This window comes from Pezoporus wallicus, unplaced genomic scaffold, assembly GCF_028554395.1.
Source record: "Pezoporus wallicus isolate ANWC-B61680 ecotype Strahan unplaced genomic scaffold, APGP_CSIRO_Pwel_v1 contig_13458, whole genome shotgun sequence".
Classification (NCBI taxonomy): Eukaryota; Metazoa; Chordata; class Aves; order Psittaciformes; family Psittacidae; genus Pezoporus; species Pezoporus wallicus.
The window spans coordinates 1228585-1251334 of record NW_026635549.1 but is presented as its reverse complement, the minus strand read 5'-3'; the positions used below and the strand labels follow the sequence as shown (position 1 = coordinate 1251334).

Here is a 22750-nt window from a genome sequence, read left to right as displayed (position 1 = left end):
AAAACAACACTGTGTTTGGGGTAGTCTACCAAACACAAGCTCTGAAGTGTTGTATTACAGAGAAACATCCGTGCTTTTACAGTCCACTTAAACTCCAAGGGCAAGTCGTTTTCAGAGGAACATCCAGTTACAAAACATCAGTGGTTTGTGGCACTAACACCATCAGATTCCCTGTTCCTTGCTTGTCACTGCAGTGTAGCTTTACAGTCCATTACCTTCTGCCTTGACATTATTCTGGCAAACTCCTTTCAGCCCACAGGAGCAGAGTATTTAGTATTTAGTATTTAGTAACCCAGGAGCAGAGTATTTAGTAACTTGTCTCTCAGAAAGCAGCCAAACAAGAACAAATGCTGCAGAACAAGTCTCCTACCCTCATTTCCCAAAACATGCAGGTCTGAGCCTGTGGAACGTTTGTCTTGTTGTATAACCTGGCTGTGGTGGAGGCTGCAAACCTCTCAACAACCAGACCAAAAGTTAAGTATCCAGCATTGTTCAGCCTGGAAAAGAGAAGGCTTCGGGGAGACCTTAGAGCAGCTCCTAGTGCCTGAAGGGGCCAACAAGAAACTTGGAGAGGGGCTTTGGACAAGGGCCTGTAGGGACAGGACAAGGGAGAATGGTTTTAATCTGATAGAGGGGAGATTGAGATGAGCTCTTAGGCAGAAGTTCTCCCCTGTGAGGGTGCTGAGGCGCTGGCACAGGATGCCCAGAGAAGCTGTGGCTGCCCCATCCCCGTCAGTGTTCAAGGCCAGGCTTGGAGCAAGCTGCTCTAGTGGAAGTTGTCCCTGCCCATGGCAGGGGATTGGAAGGAGCTGGATGAGCTTTAAGGTTCCTTCCAACCCGAAGCAGCTTGAGATTCTATGATTTACATTTTCTAGTGTATGTAGGGCCCATCTCTTTGCTTATGCCTGTAATGCCTACGGGCAGGACAACATAAATTTGTACCTTCACCTCTTCGAATTGCTGTTCAGCCTTTTCCCATAAGAGGCCTGGGTGGCTGAGAGGGAGTTAAAAAGAAATGTGAGGCACACTAATTTGGGTATAAGCCACAGGCAGTTGCATGAGCCAGAGGGAGCAGCCTGTAGCAAAACATGCTTAGTGAAGTGTCCCAAATCCCCTTGATTCCTACAGGATCAGCATGAAGACCAGTGTAAGTCTTTCATATGGGGAAAGCTGTGTCTTCAGCCACTGAGACATCTGGATTTGATGAATTTGTTACTGGCAAAAGCTCTCAGCAATGAGCAACATGTAAAGCAGAGGCTAATGGCAGTACACTGTGGCAGTACAGCCCATGCTTCCACCTCCTGTTCAAACAATGGGAGTGAGGGCTCACTACTGCAGTTAGAACAAAACCTACAGGGGTCACCCTTAAATCCTGTGTTATGAAATACCTTTAGTTTAAAGTTAAGGAAATATAAGCATCACCCAAGTTGTGTATGTATGGTAGTAAAAGAACTGAAGACCTTGTGATGGAACTGAGAAACATCAACCCATCAAATGCCTACAAAGCATGGTGGGGTGGTGTGTCCTACACGGCTGCACCCCCTCAAGTGAGCCAGGTTCCTGATTACCCCAGCACAGCACTGGTTTGAACCCCCTGAGCAACTTCCCTGTAGGGTCAAGCAATTAGATCCCATCACTTTCTGGTCTGGTCATGCAGGTAGGAGCTGCAGGGGATCATGGAATGGTGCAGTGCCTCACCCCCGTCACAGGGAAGAACTTCCTTATATCTCATCTAAATCTCCCTACTGCCTTTTGGGGAGTGGGGGGAGGAGGACAGGCCTTTCTTTGACTGAAAAGCTGTTCAGCATAAGCCATATTCTATTTCTACAACTAAACCAAAAACTGAACTAAGCACTGAGCAGAACTAATCTCTCTTTCAAGGAAGCCATTTCCTGGGGCTTGCACTTCAAGAAAGCCAGTGTGGCTGCCGGGGGGTGTCTGTTGTGCTTAAAACATGACCCCCTTGCACACAGGCATCCCCATTCTCTGGCCACTGGAGCCCTAAGATCACCTCGCTTGCAGTAACTCAGCTGGGTTACAGCAGGGACTTGTCCAAACGCATTTAACTGTTTACTACATGGCAATGAACAAGAGATTCAGTCTGAGGTTAAGGCTCCTTCCTGTACCTGTCTGGTTGTGAGCCTGGTGTCTGAGTAGCTGAAGTCAGTGTCTCATGCAGATGCCTGCTGGGCATGAGATTGCTTCAGAAACCAGAAAGGTTTGTGCTGAACTAGAGACTACACTGAGACAGGGGATAGATGCAGGTTGTTTAAAATGTTGAAGTTTTTCAGACACTTGATTCCTAACAGCTGGTTGAGCCATCAAGGGTTTAAATCAGGTTGCTCAATGCTTTCACAAGTTTGTAAGTGGGAAATGCGCAGACAGCCTGTGCCTGTGGGACACAGGACACACTGCATTGTGTCTGCCTGCAGGGTGTCCAGGATGTGCAATGAGAGTGGAAAAAAACCACCAAATCAATGCACTGAGATCATAGAATCACAGCATAGTTTGGGTTGGAAAGGACCTTAAGATCGTCCAGTTCCAGCCCCCTGCCATGGGCAGGGATGCCTCCCACTAGACCACGTCACCCAAGGCTCTGTCCAACCTGGCCTTGAACACTGCCAGGGATGGAGCATTCACAACTTCCTTGGGCAACCCATTCCAGTGCCTCGTCACCCTCACAGTAAAGAACTTATATCTAACCTTAACTTCCCCTGTTTAAGTTTGTACCAATCACCCCTTGTCCTATCACTACAGCCCCTAATGAAGAGTCCCTCCCCAGCATCCCTATAGGTCCCCTTCAGATACTGGAAGGCTTCTATGAGGTCTCCATGCAGCCTTCTCTTCTCCAGGCTGAACAGCCCCATCTTTCTCAGCCTGTCTCCTTTCTCCATCCTTCTCAACCTCTACAGGAGGTGCTCCAGTCCCTTGATCATCCTCGTGGCCTCCTCTGGTCTTCCTCCAACAGCTCCATGTCCTTCTTATGTTGAGGACACCAGAACCGCACACAGTGCTGCAAGTACTATGTTTTCATAGAGACCATCCACAAACCAAAGGCAGCCTTAGACAGCATATTTGGCCAATTTTGAAATATATTTAAGACTCTGATGATTTGTATGCTGCTTTTTTTCAATTGATTTTTTTATTATTTCAATGTATTTAAGTAGGGAGTTATGGAGACAGATAAAAGGCGTTAAAACATTTAATTGCTAACAGTAGTTGAATTATACTTGGATACACTAGATTTGGCTTTAGCAGAGTATGAAGTATTTTGCAACAGTTGTACATTTTATGGCAGCCTGCATTTACCCATTCAGGGTCTTATCCAGCAGGCATTCCACATTTGACAGACTGCAAGGGGGGGACCACTTAAACTAAGTATTAACTTGAATCCTTTGTTAGATGTATGTACAGCTACATGGACTCATCAGACATTTCCAAAGAATATATTAAGAAAATTAGGAACATTTCCTATTAGACATTAGGAAGAAATTCTTTACTGTGGTGAGACACTGGCACAGGTTGGCCAGAGAAGCTGTGGCTGCCTCATCCCTGGCCAGGTTGGATGGGGCTTGGAGCCACCTGCTCTAGTGGAAGGTATCTCTGCCTGTGGAACTGGATGGAGCTTTAAAGTCCCTTCCAGCCCAAACTGTTCTGTGATTCTATGACTGAGAAGCCCATAAAATATGCAAGAGCTCTCTCTTTGGTAAGGAAAGCACCCTCTCCATGCCCATCTGCATGCAGACATACATTGCATTAAACTTAAACTTGTAAATCATGATCCAGGCACTCAAAAAGAGTTCTCACAAAGCCCAGTGCCACATGCTCCTTGAAGAACAGAGCAAATATTTAATGAACTGAGAATGTTACAGTCCCAGGTTAACAGCACAGCTTGTCTGTTCTTAACCAACCTTTTCTTTAGATAAAGCCCTGATCATCCGAGCTGTGATGCGCCTGTCTGATTTATGACCCATGCCGTCTTCTGTGCCCCTTCTGCTTGGCATTTCTTCTGCTTGTTCATGAATAGGCATAGCTTTTCCAATCACACACATCAGCTTTGTCTCCAGAGGAGCCAGTTCTAAGTGTTCCTTAGGAAGAAAGAATATTATTCCTGTGCAATTCCATGGAAAAGCAGCTTTCTTCAAAAAAAAACCAGTAATTTTCCTTTATAAAGCAATGGTGAAGATGCTGCCCTGGGGTTGTATGTTGGGTAATGTTTGTGTTAACAGGCTTGGTTTACCAGCCAGGTCATTTTAGGAGGCTGCAGCCCTAATGCCCTCCTCTTCCCCTGTGTGATTTCACCTATATCCCTTTCTCTGCAAAGCACATTCTGTCTCAAGTTCAGGTCTGTGGGAAGAATTATACTAATCCAACAGCTCACTGCTGCCAAAAGAGAGAGCTCCAAGTCCAGCCACGTGCTTCCACCACGTCTGTGTAGGCGCTGGTCTTCTCCAAACCTCTGACTCACTTGGGTTGACTAACCCACCAGAAAAGTAATTCAGGAGGAGAAGAAAAGGCAAGTTTTGATGCTGGGTTAGTAAGTGAATCAGCTACAGGAAAGGCCAATGTGCGCTATGGATTCCCTAAGGGCAGGAGCAGCACCATATGGCCAAAGCCAGGAGGGGGAAGGAGGAAAGCTACAGTGCAACTATTGAATCACCTCTACTTAACGAATGGGTTCTTAATACTTGCTAATGCACCTCCACTGTCTGCAATTATACCTCCATTCCTGGGAATGACTGTCAGCAGCACCTACAGCCTTCATGTGAGGTGGGCTCTGCAGTGCTAACAGCAGGGAGAAAGAAGTAAAGCAAGTGTTCATCTCCCAGGGTGACACCAGCAAGGAAGCAAACGTGGGGAGATCTGTTTTGGTTAAATGTTGTTCATTTCTCTGTATGACTTTTCAGGACAGAGCCACTGCTTAAGTTAGTCTCTGATCAAGGCGACAGGGTCATTTCTCTGAACACAAGTTGCAGGGTATTAATCAAACTAATGGCAGATTTCTAGGAAAAGAGTTGTGGGATTTTCTGTTTTTCTTTAAAATCCCCTAAACTCATCACTGAGTAAGTTTGAATTGAATATTCAAGGGTAAAGAAACCTGGAGAAATACCTTCATACAGCAAACCCTGCAGTCTGCACCCTGTCTGTAGCATCTGCTTTACTCTACAGTAGAAATCTATGATGTAGAGCAATGTATTTTCTGAGAGTACTTAGTTTATTTAGAAATGTATCAAAGTTTTCAGTTCACTTCAAGGCCAGGTTGGACAGGGCTTGGAGCAACCTGATCTAGTGGAAGGTGTCCCTGCCTGTGTCAGGGGGTTGGAACTGGATGAGCTAAAAGGTTCCTTCCAACCCAAACCAGTCTGGGACTCTGTGATTCACAACTCGAGTATAGAATCAAAGGCACCCAGGAAGCATTGTTTTGCTGCCTGGGATAAAGGATCTCCCAAGGCAGGTGCCATCACTTCTTTTGAAGGAAGATCTCTCTGCCTTGGGAGATCTCTCTGCCTATTTACATATAATCTGTACCTTTTTATTTTCTCAACCCCTGTATTCTGCACCCAGGAACACCTTTATCCTGTTTTTTTGTTGAAGTAATACATTCCTTGTTAACCCTTTAATGCAACACAAATTTTGAAGGACCATGAATGAAGTGAATGAGTCTGTGCAATTCACAAATGGTGACATCCAGAATTCTTTCTAGGGGGAATTTCACCCTGACACTCATGTATGCTGATTCCTAAGACACCAAAACAGTGTGTCTTGGTACCAGAAATGCCCTAAGGTATCCAAACCATTCATATGATGCTGGCTGGTATGACACAGAACCCATGCTCTTCTGGCCCAGCATATGAAGGAAAAGGAGTGTCCTTACCACCTCAAATAGCAGCATGTGCCTATGGTTACGCATCTGAATTGTACACTTGGTAAAAGAGATGGGAGTTTTTCCTGCCATAACACCAGTGGGAATAGAACCCTGCTGGCAGTAACTCATGCTCTGTACTGAAAGATGTGTCAGTGAGAGACTCAATTACTTGAATTCATACCTGGAAATCTTTTCCATCTTCATAAAAGAGGCTGCCCAGGGTTGGAGTGAGTGGCTGTTCCCGTACCTCCACATCACTCTCTTGGAGCTCCTCAGTGTCTGATGTAGACTGAATCTTTGGAAAGAATTTTGTTTTCTGACAGGAGTCTGTGGCACTTCCGAGGCTTTCATCCCCATCTGCCTCTGCTGTTTCAAGAGAAGAATAATGATGTGTATGGAATTGTTAAGCTTTATGAAGACCAGAATTAATACTTGGTGTGAGCATTGCCTGCAATCCTTAATGTGGCTTGGCCAGTGCAATGCAAAGAACAGCTTGGGAAGACTTTTAATTGGCTAGCCAAGCCAAATGTGGAGTTTGCCTGGGACAAGGACTTGACTCCAGGTTACTGGAACAAAACCTTCTTCTCCCAGTAACTACTGTAAGGGTCTAGCAAAGGGAATAGAACTGAACTGCTCAAAATAAACATATATCCAATTCAAAAGCCTTAGTCAATATGTTTGCTGATGCCTGATAGTTCCAGAAAGGTCCACCTATGGCTGGAACTGGTCAGAACTTCAACAGACTTGTTCATGTATCCGTAAGTGTATGGCTTCAGTTTTTTCAGCTTAACTCTTTGATTTGTGTCCTTTCTTCCCCCCTCTTTCTTCTACTCACACAGAGATGTAAAATAAAACGTGATACTAAGGAATCCATAGAAAACACCCTAAACAGACAAACACACTCACATGGTCCTTCTTGCCTAATGGTACATCCTTCTTTAGGGCACACCTACCAGAATAAGTGGAGATTTGACCCAAATTGAGTACCGCTTACCAGGATGTTCAGTTCAGGCTGAACTCTGTGTAGCTTCATCTGCTGTTGCTAGGGATTCATTTAGCATTTAAGTCCAGTGTGTCTCAGTGTCAGACTGAATGTAAAGTGCATGTACAGTGCAAATGAAAGGAGTTCAAGAGTAACCTCTCAGGGACAAGATACAATGAAGTTATGGTGACATGGATCAGTAAAGAATAGACTGGAGAGGGTCCAGAGAAGGGCCACGAATATGTTCCAAGGACTGGGAAGCTATATGAGGAAAGGCTGAGAGAGCTGGGGCTGTTCAGCCTGGAGAAAAGAAGATTCGGGGAGACCTTACCAGCATGTTCCAGTATGTAAAGGGTGGCTAAAAAGACAGAGGCCCCCTTTTCACAAGGAGTTACATGGAAAAGACTAGGGGTGATGGGGACAGCTTACTCCTGGGGAGATTCTGACTGAACACAAGTGGAAAATTTATCTCAGTAAGAATGATCAGCCATTGGAATAATCTCTCTGGGCAAGGGGTGGATTCCCCAATGTTGGACACTTCTAAGGTTTAGCTGGACATGGTGCTGGGACATCTAGTCTGGGTCATGCTTTGCCTAGAAAGGATGGACCAGATGATTCTTGAGGTCCCTTCTAACCTGGGATTCGATGAGTCTGTGATTCTATGATTAAGATATGAATCATATCTTCAAAAGATGGCCAGTCCTGTACCCACATTACAGGCCAGGTCTAGATTCTACAATTTAAACAGCAATTTCAATTTTAAGACTGTATTACAGGTAGATTGTGGGTTTGTCTTCTTAACACAAACTACAGTCTATCATTGGTGTGGTGCCTGCAGTTAAGTGGGAAACCAAGTGTTCATCTTGTCAAACATCTGTTTGATAATAAATAAAAAGCATATAAATCTTCAGTAACTTGTCTGTTCTTAGAAGCTGCATGTGCTTTACCTGTGTACTTGCTATACTCTACTGCTTTCATTCCATCCTTAAGAAACTCATGTGGCAAGCCAGCTGCAAGATGCCTATGGAATTAAAAGATAAAGAAAAACTCATATTAAAGGCCTGAATTGGCTTTCTGAATTGTCCTGTGCAATGTTTTGGGGGGAGGACACCCTATCTCAAAGCCATTTGTTGCTTAACCACAAAGGCAGAATAGCGCAACTGTTTAAAAATGCACTGGAGGCAGCCAGGTAGCTTAGTGGCTAAAAAGCTGCTCTTTCTTATTCTTAGTGCTTCAGTTCAACTATGTCCATGAGACTAAAAGAAAACAAATGTTATAGTCTCCAGTCAGTCCAAGATTCAAACCACAGCTGGCAGCTGTCACTTAAAAGCAGTCCAAAGTTTGGAGAGGGGAGAAAAATGGTCACTTCCTAAGACTTGGAACCTTTCTCTGCAATATGGCTGAAATCACTGGGCTGGGAATGGAAAATGGAGTTGGATCATTCCCATTGTTACACTGTGCTTTTGATACCATTCATGTTGGTATTCTGGGGTTAAATTAATATTTCTCTAGGGAACAAGATCATTTCAATACAAATAAACTAATACTACAGACACCTTTACAGATAGACCTATCCCAAAGCCTCTGCCTTACTCAGTACCAGGTCATCTATTTCATTTGAGATTGCAAAACAGCATTTATTTGTATATTAATCTTCATATCCTTAAACATTTTGCCAACAGAAAAGGGAAAATCTATTACTCAGCACTTGGTCTGAGACAATTACAATAGAAAGAAACTATTTCCAAGCCCCACTAAAAGAAAGTGTCGTTAGGTCTTAAGAGATTATTAAAGAACCCAGTTTCTTCCCTGAATTTTGGTATTGAGGAGGTTACAATGGCGCAGGCATTCTTTAGAGAAACAAGTCCCACACATACCCAGTCAAATCCTGCTTGTCCTCAACTAGAAAACTACCTTGGCTTTGCTGTAGGAGAACCCAAATAGCTTTAAAGGTTGAAGGCAGCATTATCTTTTAAAAAGATGAACCACTTCTGAGTCTGTCAAGGCTTCATTTTACCTGGGTACTCCTAGATACTCAAGTCTGCTATCAACCAGTTTTGCCACTAGAGCGATATTTTCTTCTTCCAGGAGTTGAATTGAGGCTTTCAAATCACTCACTTCCTTTTGGTACAGCTTAACCTTTTGACAATGAAAGCAAAAATAATAGGATCATCTTAGAAAGGCTATACCCATTGTGGAAAGATTTCACAGTGACTATCTTAATAGCACATACTTTGCTATAACAGGCTGAGAAAGAGTGACACATTTTCAGGCAAGGGAAGGCATCTCTGGTTCTTTCACCCCTTTATTAGAGCCATTTACTGGCACAACTCTGTCAATCAGAGCCACACATTTGGGCTTTGCAACCCTGAGAGCAAAACCTTCTCATATAGCCACATAGGTCTGGTAGACAGAAGCTCTGCATTTTTCTTTCTTGCTTTCACATCAGAGCTTGGAGAGAAAACCCATAAAGACCATCTAGTTCCAACCCCCTGCCACAGGCAGGGACCTCTTCAACTAGAGCAGGTTGCTCCAAGCTCCATCAAACCTGGCCTTGAACACTGCCAGGGATGGGGCAGCCACAGCTTCTCTGGGCACCCTGTACCAGCACCTCACCACATCACAGGGAAGAGCATCTGGATGTCTAATCAAGACCTCCCCTCTGGCAGGTTAAAGCCATTCCCCCTTGTCCTATCTCTACAGGCTCTTGTAAAAATTCCCTCTCCAGCTTTCTTGTTTCAATACAGCACCCCAGAACCTTAATGCAATTCAAATGTACACTCTCCAAATACTTAGATGGCTGGGACTTTACACTACAGAGTATTCCTATCTCTGTAGATACAAATACTTAACTGCTTGGGCAGGAAAACGATTCTTTCATTGGTGAACAGAGATGTTCATCTTTACCTTTATTCACCGCATACACTGTTTGCTGCTCAGGACTGCAGAGTAATTACAGGAAAATTGCTCTCCTTTTCCTTTGGAAGTCTTCAGAGGCTCATCACTGGAACCAGTTATGACTGTAGACTACGGTGCTTCAAAACTGAACTACCGTGATCAACTGTACACAAGTGATGCTCTTACCTCTTCTTTTAGCCAGCTATTCTCTTCAATTTCTCTGCAGCTGTCTTTGTCTAAGTATCTCACAGCATTCTGAGGAAACACAATTTGAGATCTCATCTGAAAGCTGGACTTTGACAGTGCTGCAGACTATGACAGTGCTGCAGACCTTCTGCTCTTTAGCAGGAAACAACTAAGAAACATCCACACAACAGCCTGTAGCATCCCCTGAGGGATCGCAAGGGGATTTAGTCCCCAGGGCCACATGTTTCTTCTCCATCATCCTGACTAGTGCAGTTTATATGTCAAGTAATTTACCAAGATTTTAATTTCCCATACTAAGATAGGACATTCCCTTTTCACGTAACAGGTTCTGCTATGTTCCCATTACTGCCCAAATATTCCTGTTTGCAGGAAATCAAAGCTTTAGCTATTAAAAAACCCAAGCAAAACCACAAATTAATCGGAACCGATATATGACAAGTGACTTAAACATGCAGAGGTCCATGCTCATGAGCCAAGGATACAGTTACTGATGTCAGTAAGTGGAAAGGAGCAACTAGGGAGAGGAAATCTCCTGTAGATCACCATGAACACAGACCTTTGGATTATATTCTCACATGATTGCAAATACCAGCACTGAAGTCTGGGAATTTAAATACCTCATGGTCCCAAGCAATGATTTGTATTGAAGTACACTCTGCATTTTGTGAGTGTAAGAAGACCTCACCATAAATACTTTGCAAATCAGCTGGCTGACATGACTCAATATATATATATACACACATATATATATGTGTCAATAAACCTAAATTTTACTGCAGACTGCACTATTTTGACATTTTAAATGTTTTAAAGTAAGTTTAAAAGTACTTTTCAAATTGATGTATATTTCAATGCAGACAATCTCTTAGTGTATTAATTGTTGTTTGAAGTCACAGCAAAAGTGACCTGCTCTTGAGCAATTGAAGTCAGTGCATGGTTCCCCAGTTTCCCATACCTTGCTTGGAAAATGCCCTCACATCTATTCATTGTTAGTCTGATGTAAAACCAAAAGTACATGTGTGTATAACAATAACCAGTGTCATGTCTGGTAAGAAAATGTACATTTATTTTACTCTCAAGTTATTAGAAAAAGTTCCAAGTCTTAATTCAAGTGAAAATAATTATTAATGCAGAGTACATGAATCCTAACTATGATACAGTTAGCACTTGTAAAAAGGCAAAAGGAATACCTCAGGGGCCTGTTCCTTAACCAAGTCCATGTGCTTCAAAACCAGTCTGGTATTTTCTTCTTTCATTGCTTTCAAAGCATTTCTGTAATATTCTTCAAAACAAACAAAAGAAGGAAATCAGAAATCATTATTTGACATCCATTTCTCCTAACAACTAGATAATTGACATTTAATAGATAAACTGGAATTTATCAGCCAGCATCACATAGAAACATAGAATGGTTTGGGTTGCAAAGGACCTTAAGATCATCCAGTTCCAATCCCCTGCCAAGGACAGGGATGCCTCATCCTAGACAATGTCCCCCAAGGCTCTGTCCAACCTTGTCTTGAACACTGCCAGGGATGAGGCTGCCACAGCTTCTCTGGGCAACCCATTCCACACCTCACCACCCTCACAGTAAAGAAGTTCTTCCTTATATCTAACCTGAACTTCCCCTGTTTTAAGTTTGAACCCATCACCCCTTGTCCTACCACTACAGTCCCTGATGAAGAGTCCCTCTCCAGCATCCTTGTAGGCCCCCTTCAGATACTGGAAGGCTGCTATGAGGTTTCCACACAGCTTCCCTTCTCCAGGCTGAATTTGTTTAGCTTCCAGCTCTAGTCACTTGCTATTTAATTATTGCATCCTTCCCTTCAGTTGTTTTTGTGCTATGCAAAACAGCCCCCTGCTGCTTGGGTTTTCTCCTTTTGAAGGAGCGAATGAGATTGTAGTAGTTTTCTTTGAAGGAAAGCACTTCATACTTGTTCCAGAGGCTTGAAATTCAGCCTAGCTCTGCACTTGTGTTGCAGACAGCCTATTGCAGGCTTGGCTGTAAATGGTCATGGACCCACTGTGGAGTCAAAGGCTGTCAAATATGAAAGGTGCATTAGTTGTGCATTAGTTCTTAATTTAACATGGTAAAAGCTGGCCTGCCTTAATCAACCTGCCATCTAGACTTGGCAGAATGAAATGAAAGTACTTACAGACTATTATTAATTCATCTTTTCATTCTTTCACACAGCTAAACAACCTGAGCTATGCTGGGAGAATGCAGAAAAGGAGGAACTCTTCACATATACTTACTGCTTTTAAGGAGGCTATTTGCCTTAATTCTCACAGCAACACTGTTCTCCCCACACCTCACGTAAGTGTAGGGCACTTTTTCGTTTCTTCTCCCCTCCAGCAATTTTATTTAAACTGTCATCACCAGACCACATGAACTGTGCCAACATCAAGCCCTACAGAGATAGAAACCTCTTCACTTATGCTTATTTTATTCCATAAACCTGTTACACATTTAGGGAGTGAACAAGCCCGGTTTGCTGCTGCATCACTCTGTCAGCTTGTTAGATTTATTTCTCTTTGGGTTTGGGTTTGTTTTCTTTTTGATAGGCTGGAAAACTGTACTCTCCAGACACTTTGTATGTTAGATTTTAGGAAGCTGAGTAAAATAGACTGCTAACATCCAGTACTGGCAGCATCATTCTTTAGTATGTTAACTAGGCAACTGCTATATGTACCTCTGTAACAGTCTTTCTATAAATACACTTCCATTCGACCACAAATTGAACCCTGTGACATGCAGGTCAGACAGAATGTTCCTATTGGCTCATTCTGGCATTCTATATAAAAGCCCATTCTCTTTTTCATTTCATAGCTCAGCAGCTGTATAGAAAAGTTTTAGATTGATTCAGAGCATGGAAAACACATAATGAAAAATATCAACCTCTCCTGAATACAGACATGGATATCTGACAAGCTATCTGATGATGTAGAAAGCACAGTGCAGGTCTTAACTGGGATCAAATATGTTTCAAAAGACAAAAAAGATATCTGGCTCTTATCCACAGTACTTGATGCCTGGTAATGGTTGGCACAGAATATACAGAGACCCTTAGAGCAGTGTCACTGCCTGTTACTACCAGCTGCTTGGCTGTGGCTATGCATACTGAGAGGGCCATAAAGGAGAAAAACCAAGACATCCTTGTCGTGTTGGAAGCATGGGATATGTAATAGCAAAACTATTTAAAAGGTTTTAAAATAGTGCAGTAGTAAAGAAACCTTTGTGAAGCACTCAACAGCAGAATACATAAGCTCTCAAGTTCATTCCACTGTTGTGTCAGCGTTGAAACAGTTCCCAGCATTTGTGTATGTCTGTAGTGGCAGTTTTGCAGGGCCTCATGCATGGGACTATACAAAGCTCAGCCCACTGGCACAACAGCTCCCTCTACTTGTGCATTTCAACCATGCTCAGCTGAAAAGACTTCCAAGAACGAGCTCATAGCACTTTCCCATCAAAAGAGTTTTCCTCATGTGAAGTGCTTGGAGCATGATAAGAAGCAACAGCAGCAGAGTCAAGTTTTCAAGCATGACTGCTGAGGGAGTCCTATGTGTAGGTGACCTCAATAGATGTAACTTATATTTAGAAACCCGCTGTCCTTCACAGGAACAGTTTTTAGAAATGGGCTGCCTGTATTTGACAAGGAAGTTGTCAGGAGACAAACTGATCAGTTTCTTGAAGTGTTCATAATTCCTGGGACTTTGTTTCTTTAATAAAGGGACTTTCACAGAGAGAGAGGGAGAAAGAAAGAGAGAAATAGATAAAAAAGAGAAAAAAAAGAGAGAAGAGGGAAGAAATGGAAAGGGAAGGGAGGGAGAAAGGGAGGGGGGAAGGGAGGGAGAAAGGGAGGGAGAAAGGGAGGGAGAAAGGAAAGGAGAAAGGAAAAGAGAAAGAGGAAAGGAGAAAGAGGAAAGAGGAAAGGAGAAAGGAGAAAAGAAAGCAGAAAGAAAAAGGGAAAGGCAAGGGGAAAAAGGAAAGGAAAGGAAAGGAAAGGAAAGGAAAGGAAAGGAAAGGAAAGGAAAGGAAAGGAAAGGAAAGGAAAGGAAAGGAAAGGAAAGGAAAGGAAAGGAAAGGAAAGGAAAGGAAAGGAAAGGAAAGGAAAGGAAAGGAAAGGAAAGGAAAGGAAAAGGGAAGGGGAAGGAAAAGGGAAAGTAAAGGGAAAGGGAAGGGAAAAGGAAAGGGGAATGTAGAGGGGAAGGGAAAGGCTTTCCATTTTATACAATTATGCAGCCCTCCTCAGGTACACTGTCTTGGAAAACTTCACAGAAATTATCAGAATATGACCCCAAATTATATATATAATTTAATTGATTTGGACAAGTAATATACAAAAAGCCTCTAAGATTTGCTTTACACCAGCTGTAAAGCAAGTGTTTGCAGCTGGTAACTGACCAAAAATGTTTACAGCTGTAAACCAACCTGTAGCTCTGTGGAAATCATCTTTGATTTCTTTAATGTCTTTTTCCAGACTCATAATCTTCTTAGCTTCTATTTTACTTCCTACATTTTTATACTCCAAGCAATCATCTTTCTCACTCTGCTTTACTGAGATTTTTTGGTTGATTTCTTCAATTTGGGAGCGCAGATCTATGAAAATCAGAATAACAAAAGGCAGGTTCATTACCAGCTTCTTGAACTGATAGTTCGTAAATCTTACTTCATCAAAATCTTTAATAAAGGCACTTTCAGTGGGATTGGAGAAAGAAGAGTGCTTCTTCTACCCCACAATACATTACAACACGATGGCCTCATGCAGTATCAAGGGCCACCATCATTGCTGAAAACAGCTTGATCTTCTGCCAAGGAGAACCAACAGTTCTCAATGAAATGTAACCAAATGCACATGTGTGTCCCACAGAGAATCACAGGGATGATAGCCAGGGCTCTAAACAATAAAAACTGGTAATTTTTGCTGCCCTCATAATCTTCCATTGGAGCCATTGGGTTTTCATAACTTGCCACTGCACTTGCACATCACTTGGAAAGAACAGATTTACTTACAAACTCTCTACAGTCTCATATCACATTGAGAGAGCTTAATTTTGGGGCAAAAAGCTCTATGCTTCAACAAGGAACTTGAATCTTGATTTAAAATACAAAAAGAAGTACTAAATCCCAAGGGTGTCAACTGCAACTTCCACAACTCACAGCACACCTTCCAGAAGTTGTTCTTTGTCCTTAACATACTGCCATGTTGCTATCAGCGACTTCTCCACATCATCCCTAGTTACAACCTCCTTATATCGTTCTTTCTGCTCTTCGTCTATTTGCTCCAGTAAGCGCCTGATGCGTGCTTGAAGTTCCTTCTTCAGCAGCTCATGCTATGAAAGAGCAGAAGAAAAAGCATGTATAAAACCAGTTTCAAATTGGTTTTCAAAGTGACAAGTGTAAGTAGTGAAGAAAAGTAAAATCTGACCCAGTGCCAGGATGCACTGCAAAACCACTCGGCTAAGTATCTCCTCATCTTGGTCCTACAAGGATGCTGGGGAGGGACTCTTCATTAAGGGAACGTAGTGATAGTACAAGGGCTGATGGGTTCAAACTTAAACAGGGGAAGTTTAGGTTAGATATAAGAAAGAAGTTCTTTACTGTGAGGATGGTGAGGCACTGGAATGGGTTGCCCAGAGAAGTGGTAAATGCTCCATCCCTGGCAGTGTTCAAGGCCAGGTTGGATGGAGTCTTGGGTGACATGGTCTAGTGCAAGTTGTCCCTGCCCATGGCAGGGAGGTTGGAACTGGATGATCTCAAAGTCCTTTCCAATCCTAACTGTTCTATGATCCTATATTCAAAAAGGGTGGAGCAGAAGGAAGAGTGTGCAAGTCTCAGAATTTTCCTCAGTCTTGAAGACTATTACAAGGAAATGAGAGACAAATGACTGCTGGACTTGGTGCAGAACATCAATAGTCATAGATTCTTTCTGGTACCCTTGTAGAACTCCTGTGGGTCAGCTTAATAACTATTTATTTGTAGGAGTTATTTACTTCACATTCATTCTTGATGAGAATGTACCAACTTCAGGTAGAAATGTCATCAGTCAAGCAGGTCACTTTCATATACCCATAGTAGAGAGTCTTGCAAAGAGCTGAAATTAATTATACTGACTGATTCCACAACTGTGATTATAACCCCTTACCCTGGCCCTCTCAAGGGGCACTCAAGTTACATGGTCAGTAATTTCAAATATGTTTGCTCTCAAAGGATACCATAACTGTAACAGTGACTGTTCAGTACACAGTCTCAAGCATTCGTCACTTCTGGATGGATGAACTCTAAACCACACAATATCACTAAGGAAATAAAGGATGGAGCTCAAAGAACTGTCAAAACATAGGTAAATTAAGCAAATAGTACTTCAAGTATGCCCTGAAGTACCTTGCACAACCTAGAATACGAAGGAGTCCTTGTGAGACCATGAACTAGCAGCAAACTGAACTAGAGACTTCAGATGTCTGCAGGGAGAAGAGCCAAATGATACTTCCACTGATAGTTAAGGCCACAAATGAAACACCATCCATGCTTCAAGACAGAAAGTAACACCAAGGAAAACTAAACAGAGATCTGAACAGATACAGGGCAAGTATCAGCATAGGAGGGCTAAAGAGACATTTTTCTTGCTATAGGAAGTGGTGCAGCCTGCAACAGTGTTCAATCACATAATCCAGTTTAAGGATTTTTGAGCTATTTATTTCATTAGGTAACTATATATCTACTTTCAAAATTCACTGTCTCAGTCATCAGATGCCATATTATGGTTCTTTATTTAAAGTTCTTTATATACAGTTCATATATACAGTTCTTTAAAGTGTCACTCAGGTGCCACCAATAGTCACATAACCTTGTTCTAAAATTGACCCAAACCAAATCTTAATCCACAGGAAAGTGAGTCTTCACCAAGCAGTGCCAAAAACTGCACCTCGACAACTGCATGATACTCACTCTTTTGCTCAGTTTTCACTGTAACTAAGTTTGCAAGAATCAGTAAGCTCTCTTAGAAACCTGTGCAATTCCATGACCTCAGAAATGAATCAAAGGTCAGCAAATCTCAATACTTGGTTAGATCTGCTGATACTACTGACAGAAATGAAGTTAATACTGTTTATTCTTTGTATGCTGAAATATTGCAGTATTGTTTAAAAAGGCACATCTGAAGATACTGCTGCACAGTGACCTACTGAAAGGGGGCTGCTGACCTGTGTTTGCTGCAGAGTAAGATTAAATACTTAAGTAGTTACTGAGGATCTCACATGCATTGATAGAATCATAGAATCACAGAACAGTTTGGGCTGGGAAGGACCTTAAAGCTCATCTAGTTCCAGTCCTCTGCCACAAGCAGGGACACCTTCCACTACAGCAGGTTCTCCAAGCCCCATCCAACCTGGCCTTGAACACTGTCAGAGATGGGGCAGCCACAGCTCCTCTGGGCACCCTGTGCAGCACCTCACCACCCTCACAGGGAAGAACTACTTCCTTATATCTAATTTAAATCTAGATTGGAGAACACCTTCACTGAACTCACTTTACCTGAGTGCTGTGCCCTATTCTGCAATGCTCTACTCCTGCAGCTCCTTTTTTGCATATTTAGGACATTTATGCTTTATGTCGCATTTAATTCAGATAACACTTTAACTTTCAGCACTTCCTAACTCTAGTTTCATTGACTGTAAGAAATTCACTGTGAGGGCTAATTTTAGTCAATGTAGTATTAGGCTTAAAAGAATAAAATTGAATCTGTGAGTTAAAATACCACATATAAAATGCGCTGGGAGAAGGATGCATGGCCACTTACTCTTTCGTAATATTCTTTGTTCTTTTCTTCCAGTTGTTTCAAAGCAAGCAAAACCTTATCAATTGCTTCTTCTTTTGCCTCAATTCTGCAGAAAAAGAGTAAAGAGACATCCTTATAAAAACAGGAGAGGAATGTTATTTAAACTAGGTTAGATGTAAATACAACTGAAATGTTTGTATCATATTGCGACTCACCTGGGTAGATACCACTGTCTGCTTACTACACATAAAGAAATTATTTCCCATATACATCTAGACCTTCATAGAAACAGAATCCCTGATTATTCTGTTCCTTTGTAACCGCTAGAGAGGATTAAGCTGGTTTCTTCTCTCTGGGTGCAGTTTAGCTGACCTATCACAGAGGTCTCTTTCAGGACAAGATGGTTTGTGCTCCAGAAATATTTACTTCTCTGCTACAGAGGCAACTCAGTCAGACACAGCTCAGCTGAATCCCAAACTGGAGAATTCAATGGGATTCAATTCTTCTGGAAATGTGGCTTGTTGAGCTTCATAACCTGCATTTGTACACTAAGAAATTGTCAGCCTTTAAGAAGCACTAAGGGAATAGGGACTGCAGCCTGAGTAGTATCCTCTGAGTATGTTTATACATTTTTGTCAGAGAACTAGCTTGCTGCTTTCACAATGTTCATAGACTACCTGTCATCCTCTTTGCCACAGCTGTAAAATAAGCATTTTTTTTGTATTCTCTCTTCTAGAATGAGAAACTCTGGTTTGCAAACGGTGTCTATTTGCAAAATTCTCTATAATCTTTCCCTCTAATCCCAGAATTCATTCACCAAATGGCACAATAGAGCAAATATTACAGTTATCACAGTATCTTTTACTGTTTCAACAGCTATTTTTCCTTGTAGTTTTGTTTTGGGGTTTTGGTTTTTGACCCCTCCCTATTGTATGAAGTTATTTTTAAAGAAGATATTTTTTTCTTGGCTAAGTTTGAATCACTCAGTCATTGAAGGTTACTAGATTTGCATCCTCCAGTGCCAATAAGTTCCACGGTATCCTTCAGGTTTTCCAATAAGTACAAGGATATTAGTTAGAGACACTAGAGCAGAGATATGTGGATATGGCTACAGCAAAAATCTATCACTCATTAGGCAGAGGTGACAGCTTGGCCACACAGTGTTACCTCCTAAATGACCTGCCATTTTAAACCATTTCTGTAGTTAGAATACTGCTATGGTCTTCATTTCTGCAACGTTAATATTTTCCATGAAGTGACAGTCTGTATCCATCACCTGGTTAATGTAAGAAAAATTATATGAGTACAATTTGCTATTTTCTCTGATACATATTGGAGCTTTCCTCTTTAGATTATAGTGCTATGTTATTTCTCAGGTGAAAGCTACAAACCAGTTAGACTGATGATACTGTTTTTCTCAACTCTGTGTAGCAGATTCCATCTAGATGATTGAAACATCCAGAAGCAACACTCCACTACCACAATTTTGCCAGTCATCAATAGGATGTTACTAAGGAAAGTAATTCATGGGACTATTGTTCCTAACCAATCCTGCAACAGTAGTCTGTAATGGAATTGCAAAATAACAAACTCCCTACAGAATCCATGCTTCAATATACAGAAGAAAAAGCAGGAATGAAAGTTAAATAAATATACACACTTGATAATTCCTAAAGCAGAATGTGACAGATTCACTTGTATGATCCCTGAAAGTGTTCAAGGCAGTGTTGGACAGGGCTTGGAGCAACCTGGTCTAGTGGAAGGTGTCCCTGCCTGTGGCAGGGGGTTGGAATTGGGTGAACTTTAAGGTCCTTTCCACCCCAAGCCATTCTATGATGCTATGATTATGCTGCTTGTTCAGTCAAGTGTTACAGAGAAGTTACAAATTATAGAGGTGAGGACAGAGAGCAAGAGGGAAAGAGAAGAGAGAGGAAGAAAGAAAGAAAAATATAGTCAGTCAGCTCAGGCTCTGAACTGGAAAAGTTGTCTTTGTTATCTGCTTTATCCATTCACATATTCTATATTAATGAAAAGTTAAATATCTTAAAAAAAAAAAAATCTTAATTCTTACTGAAACTCTAGTAAGGATTCTGGGACAGCTGATTCAGGGTCTGTAAATTGCTCTTCTGGTTTCTCCTCTTTCTTCTTTTCTTCCATGCTTTTTGGTTCACTTGTGCTAGAAGTTAGACCTAAAAGGGAGGTAAGCGCAAGCAGAAAAGAAGGAAAAATAAAGAGAAATTAATGATTTCTAAAATGTCATATGTTCACCAGACTTTTTCACTTGTGACAAGTTCCTAACTGTTCTGAAATAAACAAAACAAGAGAGGGGCTTTTTGACAGCAATAATCCTGCCCAGGATAGCACTCGGGCCCTCGGTTTTATGACATCCTGAAGTGTTGCCCTGAATTGGAGAACAGTGGCCTCTGCCAGTAGTTACTAGGTTTTACATTCTTGCAAATCAAACAAGCAGTTGTTCCTTTTCCAGTCCTTTGTCTGTGTTTCTTTATTAGGCTTCTTTTATCGAGTACCCTTGTTAATATGCATCTCTTTCCCTCTCCTTCTGTTCTCCTAGCACTATGAATATTTGCCTTTCACTGCAACTCAGTTTTCATTGTCAGAGCTGGAACAAAACCGCTCTCTGAAGGGCTGTGCATGTCAGCAGTATTCCCTGGGCATGTTGTCACAACTGCCAACCTCAGGATTCCACTGACAATGAACAGTTCTGTAATGGAACTCGTAGCATATATTATATAAAATAAAAGTCACCAAAAAAAGGGCATTTATGAAGATTACTCACTTTTAGTGGTCATGTGATCAAATGCCAGAACCAGATTAGTTCATGTAACATGGGAGGTTTTATTACTGAATGAATATAAACATTTTACGTAACCTGTTTTCATATTAAACTACTTTTCTGCCTTCAAATTCTGCTTTCTAACAGTTATCACTCTAATAGCTAAAATTGAAAACAACTAATAGAATAACTAGTAACTAAAGTAGTAACTGTGACTAAATACAGCAGGCTGGATACTTTTCCAATTTAAATGAGCCCAAGGAAACAGAAAAAAAAATCCATGGAAAGCCACATAACAAGCTTGCCAAATCGATGTAAAATCAAGGGAATGAAGTTAAAGTGACTATTGACAGATGCACTCTAATCCATAGGCTGGCCCTGAAGCAAGGCAAGGTCGGCTTTCTGTATCCAAAATAACTTCCTACCCTAGATGAGCAGTTGATGCCTGCTGCTGAAACAAGTGAGGGGGCTGAGGGCAGTAAGCTGTGTGGCACAGAAAGGTGTGTAAGAGGAATGCTCACTGTGAGGCAGCTCTGCAAGGGAAGTGAAAGAAAGGGTAAACATACCTTGGAGTCTATATCTGCATGCAGCTCCTCACACCTTGGAATATCTTTCTTGTGATGTTTTATCCAGAAGAATTTTACTCCCACTCTGCTGGAAACCTGCTTGTGCAGATTTTACCTGTTCTCCTGCTGAAGAGAAGTTCACACTCAGGGATAATTGCCTAGAGCTATTAATCACTGTCTTTGTACCCCCTGCATATTTATGTCACCAATACCGCTAATTCCATTTGCAGAAATCTGGAAACTTCTGACTCCCACCAGCAATACCTTGAACTTCTGAAACATCCCAGGTCAAAGTTTTAATAGTTGCTACACGTTAGTAAAATGTTTTTACTGTGAAACTTCAATACCATCACCAAGTGACTTAGTAAACCTGACATTTACCAATCCAAGAACAAATCCTTTCCTACCTGAGCATCCACTTGAGCCTGAAGCCATGTTAAGTCCTTAATATTTATACACAACCTTTGCAGATACCAATTCAATATGATATTTTTCATGGAACTTTTAAACATCCTAAACACACAACTGTTGTAAGATTGAGATGTTAAAAGGAGGCCAAGTAAATTAAGAAAAATAACTCAGAATTTTGGTACAGGCTGTTTGCTAAAGGAATTTTGGTACTTGGCTTCCACAAATCCCCTTAAAATTCCCAGCCCAAATGCACAAGTGCAGGATGCATTCTTTAAGTATAACAATAAATCTGTCATTCTTCAGCACAGAATTAACTGGACTGGTATTGATTCACTTGAGCATTTACTTTACTGATTTTCCTCAGAAATGTAAGATCAGTACAGCAATCTCTGAAGAATTATTGTTGTTATTAATAACGATTTTTTCTGTCCCTTACAGTAAATGGATAATCAAATCTCCCCCCTAAAGCTGGGCACTAACTGAATCAGTCTGAGCAGCAGTACTTTGAAAAGGTTTTGGGTTTTTCTTGGCACTCCAGCCCCAGATGAGCTCCAGTGATGTATTTATTAAATTCTTCCTGTACAGGGAGCAACAAGAAAGCCTCCAAGCTGTACAAGGCAACAAAACCATACTCTAATAACAGATTTGCTGGATTTTGCAAGACACCAAAAATACATATGAGAGAAGGGAATGTTTTTTTGGGGGGACTGAGCATTGTCTGCAGATTTAAACCATTGGCAGAGCACAAGATCTATTTCTTCTCCCAAATAGGTTATGACAGATCCCCATTATCACTACCAGCACCTTCACAACTGATAACTGCACTGCCAGGACATCCTTAGAAGCAGCAAGGAGATCCCACATACACTCACATTACTCCCTTGTATCTCAAGCAGCTGCCACTCAAGTAGCCTCCACTCCCTCAGTGCCCATCAGTAATTACCTCAGCACCCTGCAGCCACACCATAACCCCTTCCTGGTCTTCAGAGGAGGCTAATGATTCCCTCTGCCCTCAATCCCTTCCTACGCAATCCTTCCTGCATGTCCCTTGCATTCCCCACTGCCCCTTCATCGCCAGTGACCAAAAACTTCACAGTGGCCAGAGCCTCCCTGTCCGCAGCCACCAGACCCCGCTGCCGCTGTCACCTTATACCCAAGCCGCCGTCCTGTGCTATCCCCTGACACTCTGAGCACCCACGTCCAAATAATTCCCTACACAGTCAAGCTCTGGAGTGTCTCCCCTCACCCTAC

At 41.9% G+C, this 22750-nt stretch overlaps 1 protein-coding gene across 1 annotated transcript; it reads right to left on the bottom strand.

Moving 5' to 3' along the window:
* Positions 1 to 3837: 3837 nt before the first annotated feature.
* On the bottom strand, positions 3838 to 21493 carry CCDC83 (coiled-coil domain containing 83). Its single transcript, XM_057396762.1, has 11 exons — positions 21089 to 21493; positions 19800 to 19917; positions 17750 to 17834; positions 15119 to 15284; positions 14383 to 14550; positions 11144 to 11235; positions 9933 to 10001; positions 8866 to 8987; positions 7796 to 7869; positions 6048 to 6232; positions 3838 to 4088 (listed from the first exon to the last, which is right to left on the bottom strand). The coding sequence occupies exons 2-11, from the start codon at positions 19883 to 19885 to the stop codon at positions 3903 to 3905; spliced, it is 1233 nt and encodes a 410-aa protein (XP_057252745.1). The 5' UTR covers positions 19886 to 19917; positions 21089 to 21493; the 3' UTR covers positions 3838 to 3902.
* Positions 21494 to 22750: the final 1257 nt, after the last annotated feature.